At 42.6% G+C, this 20610-nt stretch overlaps 1 protein-coding gene across 1 annotated transcript in view; it reads right to left on the bottom strand.

Annotated features, from left to right (window-relative positions):
* ZSWIM6 (zinc finger SWIM-type containing 6) overlaps positions 1–20610 on the bottom strand; it is a 338014-nt gene that overhangs the window by 30661 nt on the left and 286743 nt on the right. The window contains exon 10 of the mRNA XM_030193168.1: positions 6216–6351. Coding sequence (XP_030049028.1) covers positions 6216–6351 — 136 coding nt within the window. The remainder of the gene's footprint in view (positions 1–6215; positions 6352–20610) is intronic.

The raw sequence follows: 20610 nt of genomic DNA, 5'->3' as shown, positions 1-20610 counted from the left end.
ATCTACAAAAAACCCCATTTAAATATTAAGAAAATAACCAAAAAAGAGGTAGATTGGGGGTGAGTCGATGATTACACTTGTCACGAAATTGGGGCACACCGTATTGGTGGCATATAAATCGCCCTGGTGACTATATGAGACTTTCCCTGATTAACCTTTTAGAAAAACATATTTGAAAAATCTATTTGAAAGACATTACACACTCTTGCTATAAACTCTACTATTTTTTGTATTGTATATATAACAGTATTAGTAGATTACTGCTGCTTTAGTTTGACAGCTATCCTAGAAATAAGCAGTGGATTTTCTCCAAGCCCATTTTAATAATGGCTTATGGACCTTTTTTTAAGGAAGCTATCCAAATGTTTTTTTTAAACCTCGCTAAGCTAGCTGCTTTCACTACATTCACTGCAATGAATTCCAGAATTTAATTACATGTTGAGTGAAGAAATATTTTTTCCGATTCGTTTTAAATGTACTACTTTGTAGCTTCATTGTGTGCCCCCCTAGTCCATTTTTGGAAAGAGTAAACAAGCGATTCACGTTTATCTGTTCAACTCCACTCATTATTTTATAGACCTCTACCATATCTCCCCTCAGCCGTCTTTTCTCCAAGCTGAAGAGCCCTAGCTGCTTTAGCCTTTCCTCATAGGGAAGTCGTCCCATCCCCTTTATCAGTTTTGTCGCTCTTCTCTGTACCTTTTTTAATTCCACTATATCTTTTTTTTTTAGATTTGGAGACCAGAATTGCACACAATATTCAAGGTGTGGTTGTACCATGGAGCGATTCCTTTCCTAATTATACCTAACATTCTATTTGCTTTCTTAGCCGCCGCAGCACACTGAGCAGAGGGTTTCAACATCATCAACCATGACATCTAGATCCCTTTCCTGGTCACTGACTCCTAATGTGGAACCTTGCATTTCGTAGCTATAGTTTGGGTTCCTCTTTCCCATATGCATCACTTTGCACTGGCTCACATTAAATGTCAACTGCCATTTGGATGCCCAGTCTCGTAAGGTCCTTTTGTAATTTTTCACAATCCTCTTGTGATTTAACAATTTTGAATAACTTTGTGTCATCAGCAAATTTAATTACCTCACTAGTCACTTCCATCACTAGATCATTTATTAATATGCTAAAAAGCAGTGATCCCACCACAGACCCCTGGGGAACCCCACTATCTACCATTCTCCATTGAGACTACTGACCATTTAACCCTATTCTCTGTTTTCTATCTTTTAACCAGTTGTTTTATCCACAATAGAACACTACCCTCCTATCCTAGGACTCTCCAATTTCCTCTGGAGTCTTTCATGAGGTACTCTGTCAAATGCCCTCCCCCTCCCTATCTGAATATACTTTGCTGTGGGTTTTTTTTCCCCAACTTTGTGCTAGGTTTTTGTATGGTTTTAAAAAATGAATTTGGTGCAAGTCTTTCTTTAAATAGAAGTATTATAGAACATAATCAACTGAAAGATATACCTCTCAGCATGAAAACACTTTCAGTACTCTTCACATCACCCTAATATCTCTCCTATCGTTCCCTACACCCCTCCCTGGAAAACTCCATTCATCTGGTAAGTCACTCTTCTCCACTGCCAATTCCAGATTCCATTCCTTCCATCTTGCTGCACCGTATGCCTGGAATAGATTTCCTGAACCAGTACATCATGTTCTAAGATAAAAGCCTTCCTTTTTGAGGCTGCTTTTAACTCAATCACCTGTTTAGTACCAATGTTTGTTTTAATCATTCCATAATCCCTTATTTGTCCTGTGTGTCTGTCTTGAATATATTGTAAGCTGTTTGGAGCAGGGACTTTCTCTCACATGTTGTGTACTGCGCTGCATAAATCTAGTAGCGTTACAGAAATAAGTAGTAGTAGTAGAAACGTACACAATCCAAACTTACAGTCTAACAGGAGTGGGCAACCTCGGTCCTGGAAGCCCACAACCCAGCTGGGTTTTCAGGATTTACCTAATGAATATGTATGATATATATTCACATACAATGGGGGCAGTGCATACAAATAGATCTCATGCATATTCATTGGGGGGAATCCGTTAAGTCCAACTGGATTGTGGCCCTCGAGACTGAGGTTGCTCACCCTGGTCTGTAAGAACCTAAACATCAGAAACCCTAACTATGCGTTTGCATGAATGATGAGTCCAGGATACTTATGCCAATTCAAACCACAGGATATCCAAGGCATTCCCTCACCAGTTTCTCTACTGGAAGATTCAAGATTATCTCCATTTTTGCTTACTCTAAAGCACTGAAAGCACGTATGCGTTAAGCCAGGGGTGGGCATCCACAGTCCTTGAGGGCTGCAACTGAGTCGGCTTTTCAAGATTTCCATGATGAATATGCATGAAATTGATTTGCATATACTGCTTCCATTGTATGCAAATAGGTCTTACATATTAATTGTGAAAATCTTAAAATCCTGGACCGGGTTGTGGCTCTTGTGAAGTGTGGTTTATTTATTTATTGGAATTTATTAACCGCCTTTATGAAGAGATTCATCCAAGGCAGAGTACAGTAGGTACAGTTTAACATGAAACTTACAATTTCGTTAACAGCACAACAATAGTAAAATCAACAAGTAAAGACAGAATGAAAGAGGAAACTTGAAAGCAGCAAACTGAGACCTAATAATAGGACTACCATGAAACAGGATCAAAAGTATACACATTAAACAGCACTGAAATTCAAACAACACAGATATAATACAATGTAAGTTGAACAGCAATGGAATATCTAATAAGGGCACAATTAGAACATTCAAATAACATTGCTATGATATTAATACTTTTTTTTTTTTTACAAAATAACTTACCATATAGCTGAGGGGCCAAGAGCAGATATATAGATGGGGACGAGATGCGCTGGCCTTACCTGTGTTAAGCAGACCACTGCTCTTACAACACCCTCATCAGCTCTGAATGGGCTAATCATGTAACCATACACTGTGTCTTTTGATTCTTTAGTCAGATAATAGAAAGGACTGTACCAGCATACTTTATTGCAGTGCAATTTTTGTCAACCGTGATCTCTTTATTACTTGGACTAACAAACAGGGTTGTAATACATGAGCTATCTCTGAATCTGAAGATGAAACCTGTGTCACCTCCAAAACCCATACAGCATTCTTTTTTTAACTGGTCCAAAAAAGTGTCTCACAGCCTACAAAAAAATTCATTTTTCCCAGGACTAAATAGGGCTACTAGTATAATATGCTTTTGACTGGAATACAACAATGCTTGTGGTATAATATTTTTCCCTACAAAGCACCATTTTTTGTCTTCAGTTTTATAAAAGGTCTTATTTAATTCTCCTGTGTTGTACTTTATTCTTTCTAACCCAATGAAGTGCTGGAAAGAATTTATACACGAGGTTAAAAATGTATGTCCCAGAGCAAATAACTCTGAAAAATGAACAGAATGGAACCAAACTTGGCATGGATGAAAAACTAGAAAAAAGACACATTGAGTTTTAAAATATGCCAGACTGAATCAGGGGGTGCCAAAGTCCTCTCTAAAAACTAACCCAATGCATTTCTAAAGAAGATATAGTTCCAGCACCTGGTGCATAAAACACTGATACACAAATACAACTGCTAGGAAATTGCTTTTTTCAAACTTCCTTACCCAGTCACATATAAAGACAGACACACACAAAGGGGCTGGAAAATATTCCATGGGCTATGCTATGCATGTTTTCCCCACTTCTTTTAAGAATGCATTTACACTAATAGCAGGGCTGCTTTAACCACATATGGAGGCCTGGGCACATTTTTCTGTGTGGGTAGGTGGGTAGCCTCCCCAAGTTCAATGGCACAGCTTCTTTAATCCCCTGCCAGCCAAGCCACTTCTTGCTGAAAAAAATGCTGCATGAAAGCTCAGAGCTGCTGACTCTGCCACTTCAGACACCCACATCAGAAAGAGCGGGACCAGCAGAGCCATTAGTAGCATTGTCTAGTCAGCAGTCCCATGCTTTTATTCTGCTCCCCCCTACTCTGGGGCCAAAATCTCTCCATCTCTCTTCAACATACCCCCTCATGGGTCTATCATCCCCCCCCCCCCATGTCCAGCATATCTTTCCCTCACTTTCATACCTCCAGCCTGGTCTTTCTCTGTCCCTCCCTTCCCCCTAGGTCTAGCCTCTCTCTTCCTCACCCCTCCCTGCAGTCCTCTAGACTTGTTGTTGTTTTTTGGTGGCCAGCAGTAGAAGCGATTAACACAGGCTGCCTCTGGCCGACCACAGGGCCTTCCCTTTGCCATGCCCCACCCACTAGGAAACAGGAAGTTACATCAGAGGTGGCAGGATGCAGCAAAAGGAAGGGTCTCTTGGCCTACCAGTTGCAGCCTGTCAATTGCTGCTGCTGCGAGCCACCAAAAAAAGCAAGCTTAGAGGACTTCGAAGAGGGGGAGGGAGACACAATGGATCCATAGGAAAGGGTGGTGAGGGTGAGGAGCACAGATATAGGGAGGAAGAGGGAGAAAGACAGATCTATTGGGCTTGAGGCTAGATTTACCAGTGGACAACTAAGTGTCTGGGCCCCCTTTATGCAGGGGCCCAGGGCAGCTGCCCCTTTTGTTGATTGGTAAAAGTGACCTTGAGAGAAAGCCAAGAAGCGTGTCTGCTTCTTTCCTGATAAAAATGTCAGATATACCATACTAAGATTTTGTAGCAGATTGTCCTCAAGCCATCAGCCCTTGCTCTCTCTCCAACTGTCTACCTAAACACTGACACACAAGATTGAGCACCTCCTACTGATTCTGTAACATATTTCCAAACTAAGTACCAAAACAGTTAAATACTAGCAAGTAGCAGATGACAGCGATAAACCAGAATAGAGAAAAGACTGAGAAAGCGTTATGCTAGGGGCACACTACTCATCTTCTCCATTTCTGTCTGCTCAACCAGCTCACAAGAAAGAACAGGTTGTATATGCATATGAACTGTTGGTTTCCATGGTGGCTGCTACTGATGGATTGTGAAATGACACCAGCAGATCTGAAGGCCTCAATTAGACCCAGTCAGGCATATTTATTAGTCCTCACATTTTCAAGAATCTCATTCTCAAAAAGCAATGAATTATTTAGCAAGGTTTCAGCTGAAGCCAGCTTCTGATTAACCACCACCTGAAAGTAATTTGATGCAGAATTTTGAATGAAAAAATATTACATTTCTAAATTAAGTGTCAGCATACTAGTGGGCCAAATAGAATTCTTCCTATTGGGGGAAAAATGCGAACTGGTTCACACAAGGTTTCTTCCACAATTTTCTAAAGATAGGGAACAATGCTTTCATTTGCTAGATCAGTTTATCGTTTCTTTTTATACTAGAGGACATGAATTCAGGTTGTGGGGTGGTAGATTTAGAAGTAATGTTGGTTGATGCCTGGAATATCCTCCTGAGGCAGGTGGTGGAATCCAAAAAGACATGGGATGAAGACAGAGGATCTCTAATTAGAAAATGAATGATATAAAAAACAAAACTTAAAGGGTTGCATATGTGTTTGCGTCAAGTGGTGCCGGTGCTTAGATGGTAACTGTGGCTGTAAAAACTAAGGACGGTGCTGGGCTGCCTTGTACTTATGTCCTGCATATAGCAATCCAGTTTAGGATGGGCTGGAGAGAACTTCAACAGCAAGCAAGGACAGTGCCAGACAGATTTTTACGGTCTGTGTCCCACAAATGACATGACAGAGTTGGATAGGCTGGAGTGGGCTTTGAAGGTAACTCCAGTAGTTGGAATATAAGGATACAGCCAGGTGGACTTCTACAGTCTATATCCCAGAAACACCAAAGAAACACCATGATCAAGTATATAGTCTCACATTCATTGTTGATTTAATCTTGAATTGATAATGAATGTGACTGCTGGGCAGACTGGATGGACCATTTAGGTCTTATCTGCCATCACTTACTATGTTACTTTAACTAATTTTCCTTTTCGGAGTCCCAGGACTTTAACTTAAGCATATTTCCTCCTACTTTTCCTATGCTCTTCTTGTGTAGCTCCAATTTGATAACCCCTGATGCCATACCTCGGAGACAATGGGACTGCCTGGAATTAAGTTCATTTTTCAAGCATGGCCTTGGAAAAAGATTATGCACCAACAGAATGTCTAACAACAACTATTCTGGTCATCTGTGCAAAAATATGTTTGTCATGCTTCTTCCCTGCTGAATCGTAAATACATACCGCATTGCTCTCAGTGCAATTTTGTATGCCAATTCAGCATCATGAGGTAGGAGCGAGGTGAAGAGATACTTGGCAAATGTGTGCATGGGAACGCTTTCTCGGTGGATTATTTCACCTAAACCACTGTAAGGTCCAGCTGTGGAGAAAGCACATACCCATTATTGATACAACATAGGAAACGTTCAGGGTTTGTTAAAGAAACTTACAATTTAGAAATAACTAAGAGCTACTGAAAACAGAAGGCAATAAAGGAAAAACAGGCACTACTGCACACTAAAATGTGTTATGAGCCTCATTTACCATCCCATCTTAAGCAATGGGATCTGTTCATGAATACACATTAACAGCACAAGCACACTAATAAATCTAGCCCTGAATATGCACATTTCCCCTCATTCTGTAAAAGGTGCCCAGTTAGATGGGCAATTGAGTTTATGGCTATCAAATAGGGTCAGTTACATGCATATAATCAATTGGCTATTTGGTGGATTGAAGGCCTAGGGAACCAGGCTCGATTTCCACTGGATCAACGGTTGGCAGTGGGTCAAGATCCTGGGGAACTGCGTTCAATTCCCTCTGCAGTTCTGTGTGACCCTAGACAACTCACTTAGCCCTCCACTGCCCCAGGTACAATATACTACTTAGACTGTGAGCCCATCACCGACAGTGCAAGTACCTGTACATTTATATGTAAACTGCCTCGATTCGTGTTAAAGAGTAAGAATATCTAATAAATGATAAATGTTCAATTGGAACTTAATTGGAGCTATACAAATAACTGGCTTTAACAAAAGTTAATTGGACCTAATTAGTATATACATATGTAACTGCTTTATAACCTTATTCTATAAACACTGCACCTAATTTCTATGGCATGCAACTCCAAAGTGGGTGTGGACCTGGGAGGGGAATTGGAAGGTCAGGAGCGCGCCACGCAATTAAGCACGGTGTTCTAGAATATCATCATTTATACACTGGAATGCCAGTATTTAGGCAAGAACATTTACACCAGCCTTTGTCTGGCATAAATGCTTGCATCTAAGTTAGGCATGAAAATGCAGACATAATCTAGTATTCTATTACAGCAGCTCTGAGGAAACTGCCTTTATAGAATTTACACTTAGCTCCCATCATTTTAGTACTTAATTTTAGGTGCCATTTATTGATCTATCCCATTGTGTCTAACAGCAAGATTCAAGATTTCCTCCTAGCAACACATTAAAGCACGAATCATTAGTGGTGTTGATGCAGAAATATATCGAGCTAATTACCGCTCATTAAATCTTACATACATGCAATTAAATGACCAGCTCATCATTACTGTTACATATCCAAAAGGGTTAGGCAAGCTAAGCGACTGTTTAAGTATAAAGACAACAGATGAGGTGGCACTATAGCATATAGAAAGAAGGCAATGCTAGGCCACTAGGTGATCTGAGACACACATGTTCATATGCTAGAGACATCCCCCCCCCCCCAAAAAAAAAAAAAAAAATAATAATAAAAAGGAAGAAACAGGACTTTGTGGCATAAAAATATAACTTAAATGAATGCATTTAAAAGAGATCCATGCTCAGATTATTGCTTCCAACATGCACTAGTACATTTAGCTTCACCTTGTTAGTGGCATAATTAGAAATGTGTGCGCAAGCATTTAAGGAAGTGACCTAGTGAGAGTGCAATGCACCTTAAACTTCACTGTGAAGAGCTCCTTTAATTTTTAATGGGAACCAGCAGTCCAGAGTATCCAACAAGCAAGATAAATGTGATGAATAAACTCCCTTCAGCTAATTAGACTATACGCCAATGAAGTTTTTCTCTTAAGTATATGATAAGGTCCTATAAATCTGAGATTAGGATACTTGATAACACTGGCTTGTGCAAACTGCAAAGCTTATATTTTGCCTCAGCACCGTATATTGATTCAAATAAAATAAAGGTGGTCCCTGGAGTCAGGTGCCAAAGAAAGCTTAAAGCTGCAGTACAGCAACTGGTTCTAAAACCATTCATTTGGCAGTTACTTAAATACAAAAGTATCAATTCTATCCTTTTCATGCTCAGTTTACACCATTGAGGTGATGTGAATTTTTATAATTCCTAAAAGCTCCTTTAAGATTCTCAATAGCAGACATGACTACACACATGCAGATGCTGCTATGCAAATTGTTCTCAGAACACCAAGCACACCCCCTCACCCAGGAGAATTGTATGTACATGGGAGAAATATATTAGACCTCCAAGACAGAGGAGAAAGGGGGAAAAATCTGGATATGCTAATATACTGTACAACTAATGAGAAGTTCCATGGCAAAAGAGTTCAAACAAGTAACACCAGATCTGATACTGACAAATGGGAAGTGTGTCACAGAGTTCACAGTAAAGAACAAAACTTAAGGTCTACAAGCACTTACAGCAGATCCTAAAAGGTAGCTCTATTTCTCATAATTCATTTTCAGGAACAGACTTAGGAGAGCCATCGCTTATCTGGCTAATGATTTTTATGGACTTCTTCCCCAAAATTCATCCAAACCTCTTTTGAGCCCCGCTAGGTTAGTCACTTTAACCTTATTCTCTACTACCTCATTCAAAAATTATACGCTAAAATGATTGGCTTAATCAAAATAGTTAAAATACTTTCTTTAATTGACTTGCAGCACCATAAAGATCATATTGGACACTATATAACCTTCCCCCAAATGCACGAACCTCTTTCGACCACACATTACTAAGTAACTATCTACTGGACTTGGCGAATACCTTTATGGTACTATGTAAGCCACATTGAGCCTGCAAATAGGTGGGAAAAAGTGGGATACAAATGTAATAATAATAATAATAATAAATAACTGATCCCATATACTCCTGTGACACTTTTTCCTTATCCAGGACTTGACAAATCTCAGATGCCAGGTTGCCATGAAGATTACAAATTTTCCCAGAGTACCATGGATTTTTGAGCTTTTCCTACCAAATCTATCGTCAACAAAACAAGTGGCCTCCTCTCCTCTGGACTGCTAGGCTCTCAGTGAGTTTAAACTGTGCGGTGTAGAACTCCGCTAGTCTTGGGGTCCCAAATCTCACAAACCAAGCACGGTAGTTCTTGTGCGACATGGCTCAAATTCACTGACAGTTCTGCAGTGCACAGAAAATAAAGAGGAAATCATTTGTTCTAGTAATGGAAAGCCCAGATAAGGATCAAAGTCAGTAGGGCTTGCTAAATGAGGAGTCTAAGGGCTGGGTGGCTGACTAAGCTAGCTGGGAGCACAGGCTGTGAGGAAGGAACTACCGTATTTTTCGGACTATAAGACGCACTTTTTTCCCCCCAAATTTGGGAGGAAAATGGGGGGTGCATCTTATAGTCCGAAGGTAGATTTGGCTGGCTGGCAGGCCGCCCGCCCTCCGAGTTCGGGATCGCCGTCAGGGTTACCTCCTCCCCCCCCCCCCCCGGCCCTGTCACCACTTCTCCCTACTCACGCGATCTTCCCTTGTGGTCTAGTGACTTTGGGGCAGGAAAGAGCCCCCTCTTTCCTGCCCAGCGCGCTGCTCTCCATCCTCCTGTATGCAGCCTGACGGTCTCGGCGAGATTCAAAATGGCCGCCGAGACTTCAATTCTCGGCGGCCATTTTGAATCTCGCCGAGACCGTCAGGCAGCAATGCATACAGGAGGATGGAGAGCAGCGCGCTGGGCAGGAAAGAGGGGGCTCTTTCCTGCCCCGACGTCACTAGACCACCAGGGAAGATCGCGTGAGTAGGGAGAAGTGGTGACAAGGCCGGGGGGGGGGGGGGGGGGGGGGGGGGGAAGAGGTAACCCTGACGGCGAATCGGCGATCCCAAACTCGGAGGGAGGGATTCGGACAAGACGCACCGGAGCACCTAGGTTTTAGAGGAGGGAAAAAGGAAAAAATTTTTTTTCCTATTTCCCTCCTCTAAAACCTAGGTGCGTCTTATGGTCCGGTGCGTCTTATAGTCCGAAAAATACGGTAGTTGGCTTCCCAGGTCATAAGCACCAGCTGGGGAATATGGCTAGTAAAATGTGAGGATAGAAGATGAGGAAAGTCACTGATTAGGTGAGGCCATGGCCAGGAGCAGTGGCTGGCTAGACAGGTGAGGATACCTGGTGAAGGAAGAGCGAGAAAGACTAGGTAATGACAGAGTGGGGGAGGGGGCTGCTAATTTATTTATTTATTTATTTATTTGCATTTGTATCCCACATTTTCCCACCTATTTGCGGGCTCAGTGTGGCTTACAATACATTGTAAATGATGGAAGTGCAATTGGTTGCAGTACAATTATGGGTTACATTATGAAGAGTTATATAAGACAGAGTAAATTCAGGATATTATTAGGGGATAGGACAGTGGAATATAACAGTGGTGAGTTGAGAGGGGGACAAAACAGTATCGAGGGAACAGGGAGGTCTGACAATTTTATCTGTGGGTAGGGTTTAAGAGTGGTGAGAGCGCGGGAGAAGAGTAGATATAGTTATATACTTCTGCTAGTGCTCTGAAGCAGAGAATTAGGGGCCTAATTTATTAAATTTTCTTCTCACTTTGACACAGACTAGGGCCTGATTTACTGAAGTCTAAAGCTGCAGCATTAGATCTTGGAGGGTATCAAACCTCCTCCCCCATACTACACTTCCACTTTAAATGGAGATAATCAGGTTGTGGAAGTGAAGGGGGCTGCTGGCTCCTAACAAATAAAAACAGATTTGCTGTACTTATGACTTAGATGTCTTCTGAGCTTGGAGACCATTAGTTGGAAAAGTGTGGAACAAACCCTGATGATCCTCCTCCTGCTCAGTGGTTCACTATTAGATTCTGAAGTGAATTGCAAACATACTGAGAGGAGCCTGGAATATTCAATATTAATCAGTAATTCAGGATCTGAAGGGTACTGATGAATTGAGGGTAGCAAGAAAAGCAAAACAAATCAAGCTAGTTTAAAGTGGAGAAGAAAAACTAGCCTGGTTCTCTGAGGAGTTAGGAGAAATGTTAACAGATTATAATTCAGGAAATAAACTAACCCCCTGCTTATTCCACAGCCCCATTCACTCACTTTCTTTTAATCTCTCCCCCTCCAGAAAACAGAAAAATACATTCACATGAGAGAGGGCTGACAAGACTACCAGAAACAAAGGGAGGACACTTAGGGGTAGATGCATCAAGCAAACGTAAAAAAATCAGAAACGTTAAAACCTTTACCGAATTTAAAATAACGAAGCATGCTCCAAAAACACAGCCCCAAAAAGTTTGGTGCGGTATTGGAAAGAACGATGCACCAATCCCCGTCGGTAATCGGCTCGTAAAGCATGCGCAAAGCAGCCAAGCGTTATGCTGGCTGCTCTGCGCATGCCAGAAACGTTCAAAACACAGTCAAATCGCAAGCACATGGCTCCCAAATCAAAATAAAAATAAAAAAAGGATCGGGAGGGGGCAAGGGCGCTCATCAGGAGCGTCCTGTACGGACGGCCTTGCCCCCCCCCCCGCTGCTCCCCACTTTCCGCCGCTCCCCCACCCCGAAAAAGCAAACTTCTAGAAGCCCCTGCCCCCCTCCCTTCCTCACTACTCTCACCTAAGCTCCGCCTCCCGACATCCTCCGTCCGTGCCCCGCCCCCTTTTGGGGTCGTCGCCGCCATTCCCCTCCTCCATCGGGCCCCCCTTCCTCTTACCGGGCCCGTGCAGCGCCTCTCTCCTCTGTCCGAAGGCGCTGCACGGGCAAGAAGAACGCTGAATCAGCTGATGCCTGCCTTCGCCTAGCTTCGATAGAGCGTCTTTCTCCTGCTGGGCCCGCCCCTGTCTGACGTCAGTAACCTACGTAGGTTACTGACGTCAGACAGGGGCGGGCGCAGCAGGAGAAAGACGCGCCATCGCGAAGGCAGGCATCAGCTGATTCTGCGTTCTTCTTGCCCGTGCAGCGCCTTCGGACAGAGGCGCTGCACGGGCCCGGTAAGAGGGAGGGGGCCCGATGGAGAAGGGGAATGGCGGCGACGATCCCCAAAGGGGCGGGGCACAGACGGAGGATGTCGGGAGGCGGAGCTGAGAGTAGTGAGGAAGGGAGGGGGGCAGGGGCTTCTACAAGTTTGCTTTTTCGGGGTGGGGGGAGCGGCGGAAAGTGGGGAGCAGTGGGGGGGGGGGGGGCAAGGCCGTCCGTACAGGACGCTCCTGATGAGCGCCCTTGCCCCCTCCCGATCCTTTTTTTATTTTTATTTTTTTATGTGTTTTCTGAGGTCCTTTGGACCAATCACAGCGCTTTTAGCTCTGCTAATGCGCTGGGATTGGCTCAAAGTTTGTTTATTTTTTCACTTAACACTTTTTCCTGCCACGGAGCTGTCCTAACGAGAGGTCCAGACCTCTCGTTAGTTTTCCTGCCTTTTTCCTGCGTAAAGGCAATCGGAAAAGGTTAGTGCATGTCGTTTCAATGGGGTTTTCACACTAATTGCTCATCTACATTCCGTTTTCGTTAGCTGCTACTACCGTCGAAAAATAGGCTTTAGTGCATGGAAAGGATCGGAAATTCTTCCTTAAGGGCTCATTTAACGATGAAAAACGTTTAGTGCATCTGGGCCTTAGACAAGCAAAGGCAAACAGATGAGAAAGTTACCCAAATAACAAACTGGGGAGAATTCCCTTCTTTAGATAAGAAAACAGTGCTATGAAAAACCCAGAGGGATGTTAGTCAGACAGAGGACTAACACAAAGCAGTAATCTAAAAGCAGTTCTATTGTTCATTATTTATAGAAGAAGCTGAATGTGCCTAGAGGCAGGATGAAGAGGCTGAGATGTTCCTGAAATTTCTTCTTCTTCCTCTGTAAAACTGGTTTGCAGTAAAGTGCTTACTGTGATTAGGAAGAAGAACAGAAAACCCAGTATCAAGGGAAACAGATATTTGGGCAGAGTACCTCACAGAATAAGGCATGACCTCAAAAACTTCTTATGAAACCTCTTAATAGGAACCCTCTTACGAAAAGCAAAAGCATCATCCTGAGAAGATTTGGGAAAGAAGACTGGGGGGCAGTATCTGTACAAGGTGTGTGTGTTGCATACGCACCCTCTGTCTCCTGTGTGGACGACAGAGTAAGGCTTGGAATGCACAAAAAGCTCCAGAATGAGGTTTTGAATAGAGAGTTGCACAGGGACAGAAATTTAACCCATCCCTGCCTATCCTCTATGGAATCTAACCAGTACATACGTACCCACTAAGATTCATTCCAGCCCCACCCGTACGAGTCAACACTATTATTTACTTGCTCGTAGTCCTCTTGTTTCCTCCCAACCTCAACAACCTCCTCTGGCTTTTTGGAAGGTATTCACTATTCAACACGTGTTCCAAGCCTCATTTTGGTGCTCCAGCTGCCTTTCTCTGTATGTTCCAAGCCTCATTCTGAATTACTAGAGATTTTGACTACATTCCCGTGGGAATCCCACAACTTCTTCTATCCCCGTGGACAGAAGTAAATTATAATTGTTTTTATAATGTTAATGTTTTAGTTACGGTGTAAACTGCTTTAAGCGGTATATTAAGTTTATAAAACAAAAAATCATCCCATGGTAACTTCTTCCATTCTGTGGGAATCCCATGGGTTTTGCGGGATTCCCGTAGTCCCCATTCCTGTGCAGTTCTCTTCTCTGGAATACACCAAGAGAGGCTATTGGAGCACCACAATAAGGTTGGAATACACAGGGGCAGCTGGAAGGCTCACGGTTGCACCCCCTGTCAAGAATTCCTGGCTATGCCAGTGTTGGGGAGGGAAGGGATTGGACCCTGACTGACGAGAACTCACCAGGAGTAAAGACTGAAAATAGGCCTCAGTTCCCCTGGGAAAATATATGCTACAGTTTAGATCCACAGAAGGAGCCCCAGGAATTCGAGGATGAGAGGAGACTGACAAGAAAGCTGAAGCCTGATGCTACATTTTAATGTATGTAGATTGACCCAGAAGCTAAGTCCTGCTACAAATGATGTAGAGGAAATAAAGTTTATCATCAAGGAAGGTTATTCCTAGCATGCTGGAAGCAAAGTGAACTCTGCCTGTTACGGGTGGATGGTAGCATTGTACAGAGTTGTGCTATTGAGGAAGGAGGCAAAAAAAAAAAAAAACAACCCAAACAAGAACACAAACCACCTCTCTCTATTCCTAAATTTTTATTTTTGTTACATTTGTACCCCCGCGCTTTCCCACTCATGGCAGGCTCAATGCGGCTTACATGGGGCAATGGAGGGTTAAGTGACTTGCCCAGAGTCACAAGGAGCTGCCTGTGCCTGAAGTGGGAATCGAACTCAGCTCCTCAGTTCCCCAGGACCAAAGTCCACCACCCTAACCACTAGGCCACTCCTCCACTTGGGACACATCCACCAGCCAGGGTTTCAAGATACCCATAATGAATGTGCATCAGATAAACTGGAATGCACTACCTCCTCCATTCTATGCAAATTTATTTCATGCATATTCATTGTGGATATCTTGAAAATTGACTGGTTGGGTGTGTCTTGACGACCAAGTTGAGAATCCCTTCTCCAGTGGAAATGCAAGGGTGGAGAAAGCTTATAATGAGAGAGATTCCTGTTCAGCACAAGTTCACTCAGGGACACTTGTATTTTACATGTGTTATGCTTGGACTGAGGAGTTAAACCAGTAAGTTAAACACACATGTGTTTTCACCTGGGTTATGCCCAGGCAGAAACAGAGTGAAGGGGGTGGAATGCTACAGAATGAAAGCTCCAGGATGGCTGCAGGCAGCACATGGGACTGGCTGCCAAGTCTGCAGCCCTGTGAGAAGAGAAATGTGTTAAAGGCAAACTGGGAAGGCAAGTGAGATGGGGAGGAGATGCTGGACCCCAGGGGACCTCTACAGCTGACGGGGCCAAGCTGTGACATTATACACAGAAGTGTGTGTAAGGCCAGGGAATCAGCTGAACATAGCAGTACTCACTACATCCCTCACAGCTCTGTAACTCAGGTTCCCAGGGACTGGAAGAGAACAGAAATAGCCTCACACTACAAAAGGGGAAACAAAGGAAAAAGAGCTAGCAATAATCAGTCCGATTTCAGTAGTGGAAAGAACTATGAAAATTATAGTGCGAGATCTTAAAATATGTAGATACAAGCCCCCACCACGAGCTCACAAGGAGAATAATCAAATGGTCAGAACTATTTGATGAAAAGAGAAGTTAAAGATCAGGCAGAAGCAGAGATCTAAATTATCTGAACTACAGCATGATATTTAGAACTGTGGCACATGAACACTGAAAAGCAACCTAGCGCTAGCACAGACCCGGGGGGGGGGGGAGGGGGGGGAAGAGCTGAAAGGTCACCGTTAAAAACTGCGTGCATTCAGATCTGCAGTTGAAGTTACAGATTTTGAAATAGCAAGCGATGCTCAAAGGAAATCACATGCAACTGAGCTGCATGCAGTTTCAGCAAACAGCTCGGTAGGGAAAGCGCTTAGCGCATGGGTAGAACAATCACTCACTAAGTGTCTACTCTATACGTACGCCCAAGAATAAAAAAAAAAACCTAAAACTGAATGGGCCGTGGATGTGCCCCCACAAGGTGCTTCAGCCATTTTTTTTCGTTCCGCGACAAACTTTTTCACAGCGTTGTTAGATGAAGGACACACATGCAAATACTATTAAAATATGACAGCAGACTGGTCCACCGAGAAATTGCCTTCATGTTACGGCAGCTCCAGACCTCCCGGAAAATTCTGCAAGTTAAATGTAGGAGCTCCTTTCTGTGCATCGCTCGGAAACTGCTGTGCATTCCTCGGAATGCTCATTTTAATACTAATCAGCTTGTATATTTACGTAGGATTATCACTGGTTGCTACCAAAAAAAGTAAGATCGACACAGAACCCCTTTGTGCATTACTCGCTGAATAACGTGAACGCTAAAACTGGCTAGAATCAGTCTAAATCAGACGTTGCTAGCATGGTAAGCTTTATGCATCAGCCTCTAGGTGAGGAACTCAGAATGGTTTTCAACGGAGGCCAGTGGGTAGCACAGGGCACATTCAAAGGATTGTTTCTTTTCAACATTTTATTAGTGACGTTTCAAAAACTTGAGGATAAAACTGCTCATCTGCAGATGACAATAATCTGTAAGACTAGAAACCCCAAGAAGGATGGAAAACAAAATGAAAAGGAACAAAAAAACAACAACAAGAATTGATTCAGTGCAAAAAAAAGTGTGAAACTGTGAAACCATGAACTTGAGAAATAAAGTTCATTAGTTGAGCTGGAAAGAGGTTTGGAAAACAAGTGCCAGCTCAAATGTTTATGAACTGTAAGAATTGTGTCCTTTGAATAAAATGTGCCTTTTTCCCTCCTTTTGAATTTTTTTTTTTATCTTTGTCTTAGCTTATTTTTTTTTCCTAGTTTCTGCCACCATTCCTCTTCCTCATCCAACCTGGTAGCAGGAAACGTCCCTGGGCTACCAATTCTCCATGCAGTGCAGTGGCAGGAGTAGGTGTGCTTTGAAATGAGGAGTGGAGCCTCCCCTCACCCAGGACAACTGTGGGGCCTGCTGGTGGGGAGCCACCCAAAGATGTGGCTCCAGCTCATGGGCTGCCCAACAGTCAATTCATTTTGTGCAGAGCCTCAGCTGCAAGCAGCAGCTTCCCAAGCCTGGGTAAGTGCTAGGCACTACACACCAACTTTTAGTCACAGGGTACCCAGGTCACCAATAATTTTCCGATCTCAAGTGGAATTCCCATGAAGAAGTAAAAATATTGGAAGGGTGTCAGTCAACATGCTGACACAGTTAAGTTTTATGTCAAGCTGTAAGTTTTATGTCAAGCTGTACCTGTTTTACGCTGCCTTGGTTGAATCTCTTAATAAAGGCAGCTAATAAATCCCAATAAATAAATCACATAAGTATGCTTGGGTATGATAAGGCCAGGAACCATATAAGGTCACTATTCAGTTTTGTGAATAGTTTTGTCTTTCTTTTGTGAAGAGGGTAAACCGTTCAGAACAAGACTACCAAAAGGACGTGAAAGATCTGAAGAATAAATCCTACAGTGAGGCTTAAGGAACTCAAAATGTACCCAATGGAGAGAGAGAGAGAAGATGGAAATAGGATAGAAAACATTTCAAGTATTAACCCCCCCCCCCCCCCAAAAAAAAAAAACCAAACAAACAGCAAAAAAAACCAAACCCCTTCAACGGAACAAAAAAAAAAAAAAAAAAGATGGCATATTCTATAAAAAAGGAAAGTTACAGACAGATAATAGACCATATGAAGTCACAGCCTGCTTCCCTCTAAAGAAATACTTCTTTACTGAGAGGATGGTGGAGGCTTATTAGAGGTACTAACCCTGACATAATTTATCCTTAGGACAAGCACAGAGGTTAATTTAACATTAGCAATGGGGAGGTTCATCTACTTGGACTAGTTGGAAGTGGAAGATAATGCAACCAATGCAAATCGACTAGGTTCCCAAGAGGGAAGAGAAGGTGAACCAACATACAGCAGCTTCATGGCTTTGGTATAATATCAGTTATAATTAAAAGGGGAAGTGACATGGTTACTGTCACAGGCAGGGGGGACTGTCTGGGCTTCATTTCTCAGCTAAGGGCAAAAGTGAGAGAAAGCAACTTTTTGCAGACAGTCAAAAATTTACATATGACAAAAGACATCTATCTTTATTAAAAATTTCTATATCAATCATAGCAGTACCAAATACTTGTTCAAAGCAGTTTACAGAAGAATACGTTAATAATTAAAACATCATACAATAAAAACACAGTAAAACAGCATTTCATATACAGGGGTAACTTGACAAGACTGTAGGGCCAAATTTATTACAGGGCCTTACGTTAAAAAGGCAGGACGTCACCTATTTTTAGCTCATTTTATAAAGATGCATAGGTGCCTACCATCACCACACCTAGACTGGAGGCAGACATTACGCCTGCTTGAGAACAGGTGTAAATATCTGCCCAACTCCACCCCTGAGCACACCTACTGCATGGGAACATGCCTACTTGTACTGTATGTGCTTTTAAGAGTGACTTAATTTTATAACTGCCCATATCATTAACTAAATCAGCGTTTTATGCACGAAAACGGTTTATAAAATGATACATAATGGTATCAGAATGTTCAGGGTAAGTACAATCATAAGACAAGACTTTTAATAAAGTACATGGTTACAACAGAAGAATTACAAAGTCTCAGTATATATAATAAAAATAAATTTGTTCCAATAAAATAAAAAAGCTTACCAAAAGGCAAAAAGAAAAACATATAAACAATTTTGAGATACTATGATGATTTCTACATCCATATAGAGCATATTGACAAAAAAAAAACAAAAACAAAAAAACAAACAAACATACATTCATGTCATAGTACCAAATGACATGAAACAGCATGGCAAAAAATTATACTGGGTGTTGCTACCAGAAAAGTAACGCTGTCAGAAGATACGTAGGATGGTAGTTCACAGAATGTTTGGCAACCTCATTGAGAGGCGTCTCACGGGACGAGCTGGATGGCAATGTAAGAATGAGGTTAGAGGAGAGAACATGAACATAAGAGTTGACCTACTGGGTCAGACCAAGGGTCCATCTAGCCCAGTATCCTGTTTCAAACAGTGGCCAGCCCAGGTCTCAAGTACCTGGCAGAGTCCCAAAAAGTAGCAAGATTCCATACTATTTTACCCCAGGGATAAGCAGTGGCACTCCCCATGTCTACCTTAACAATGGTTTATGGACTTTTCCTCAAGGAATTTGTCCAAACCTTGTTTAAACCCAGCTACATTAACTGCATTTACCACTTGCTCTGGCAATGAGTTCCAGAGCTTAAACTTTACATTGAGTGAAAAAATATTTTCTCCAAGGACAAGCAGGATAGCAGCACCCTTACACCTGAGTGACACCATCAGAATGAGCCTGGAATGGGATTGCCACCCAGCACCCTGCAAGCCCAAGACACTTCTGGAAGAGGCCCCACCACGCATGCACAAATGCCTCCCTGCCCCAGTGCAAGCACAGGACCTTCAGTTGTCTTTTTTTGCAAATCTCCTCCTCAGAGAATTTAATTTATTTATTGTGGACACTTGTAAACTGCCTAGGTATCTAAGTGCAGGCCTTTTAAACTAAACGGTTAAAAGAAACAGACTACACAGAGGCCACGGCATTAATTACAATAAAAACAAAGGCAATGTTCATTAAAAGCATAGCAGAAAGATAAAGGAGAACAATTAGGTGGAAGGCGGGACACAGGTGGAGAAGAGGTGGGTTTTAAGGACTTGTTTAAAAGGGAGGGTTGGTTCCTTATGAACAGTGGTAGGTTGTTCCAAAGCTTTGGACTAAGATAATGGAAGGCAGATTCAGAGTCACAGGAGGAGGAGAGGCGAAGTTGCGAAGGAGAGGGTAGAACCAGGAGATTATTATCTGCAGAGTGAAGGCAACAAAGAGGTACATAGGGGACGAGAAGACTGTTGAGATAAGCAGGGGCAGAAGGAAATCTTCATTTATAAACCAGAAGTAAAATCTTGTATGCGATACGAGCAGAAACAGGTAATCAGTGTTCAGAACTGAGAAGAAGGGGGGGGGGGGGGGGGAAGACATATCAAAACAATGGGAATTGTTTAGAAGTTTAACTGCTGTGAACAGAACTAGTTGAAGACGCTTGAGAGAGGTGAGTGGGAGATCAGCATATATTTACAGTAGTCTAGGTGAGAAATAACAAGGGCTAAGATAAGGGGACAAAGATGAGAGGCCTAAAGAAAAGGACGTACTGAGTGGACACGATGGAGGGCAAAAAAGGATGAGCGAAGAATGGAATCAATTTGATGTTTGAAGGTAAGAAAGGAATCAAAGATAACACCAGGAATCTTGACAGAATCTTTGAATGGAAGGGGGATTCCATCAAAAGAAAGTTGGGGGAAAAGATATCACGGGAGGAGGGAAACAGAATAGATTCACACTTTGAAGAGTTGAGAAAAAGGAAATTAGATTTGAGCCAGGAGGAGACATGAGAAAGGCAAGAATTGAGATGAACAGCAGAGGCATCTGATACTTTGCAAAGGATTTGAATCGTCTGCATAACAAAAGGGTATGCAGGAGTGTTCTTAGATGATGGTAAGTAGGGGAGCAAGGAAGATATTAAAGAGTAGGGACTAAAATGGAACCTTGGGGAACACCAGAGAGCAAGGGAAGAAGGTCAGTGGAGGAACTGTTAAAGCAAAGCTGATAGGAACGATTACTGAGGTAACTGGAGAACCAAGAGAAAACAGTACTCAACATGCCAACAGAATGAACACGGTGAAAGAGTATGGTTAACAAGATCAAAAGCAGAGGAGAGACCTAAGGAAATGAGGACAACAGAGCAGTGTTGATTAGTTGTGGCGCAAATGAGGTCATAAAGAGCAAGAAGTGTTTCAGT

This window comes from Microcaecilia unicolor, chromosome 2 (assembly GCF_901765095.1).
Source record: "Microcaecilia unicolor chromosome 2, aMicUni1.1, whole genome shotgun sequence".
Classification (NCBI taxonomy): Eukaryota; Metazoa; Chordata; class Amphibia; order Gymnophiona; family Siphonopidae; genus Microcaecilia; species Microcaecilia unicolor.
This window is presented reverse-complemented; position numbering and strand designations above follow the sequence as displayed.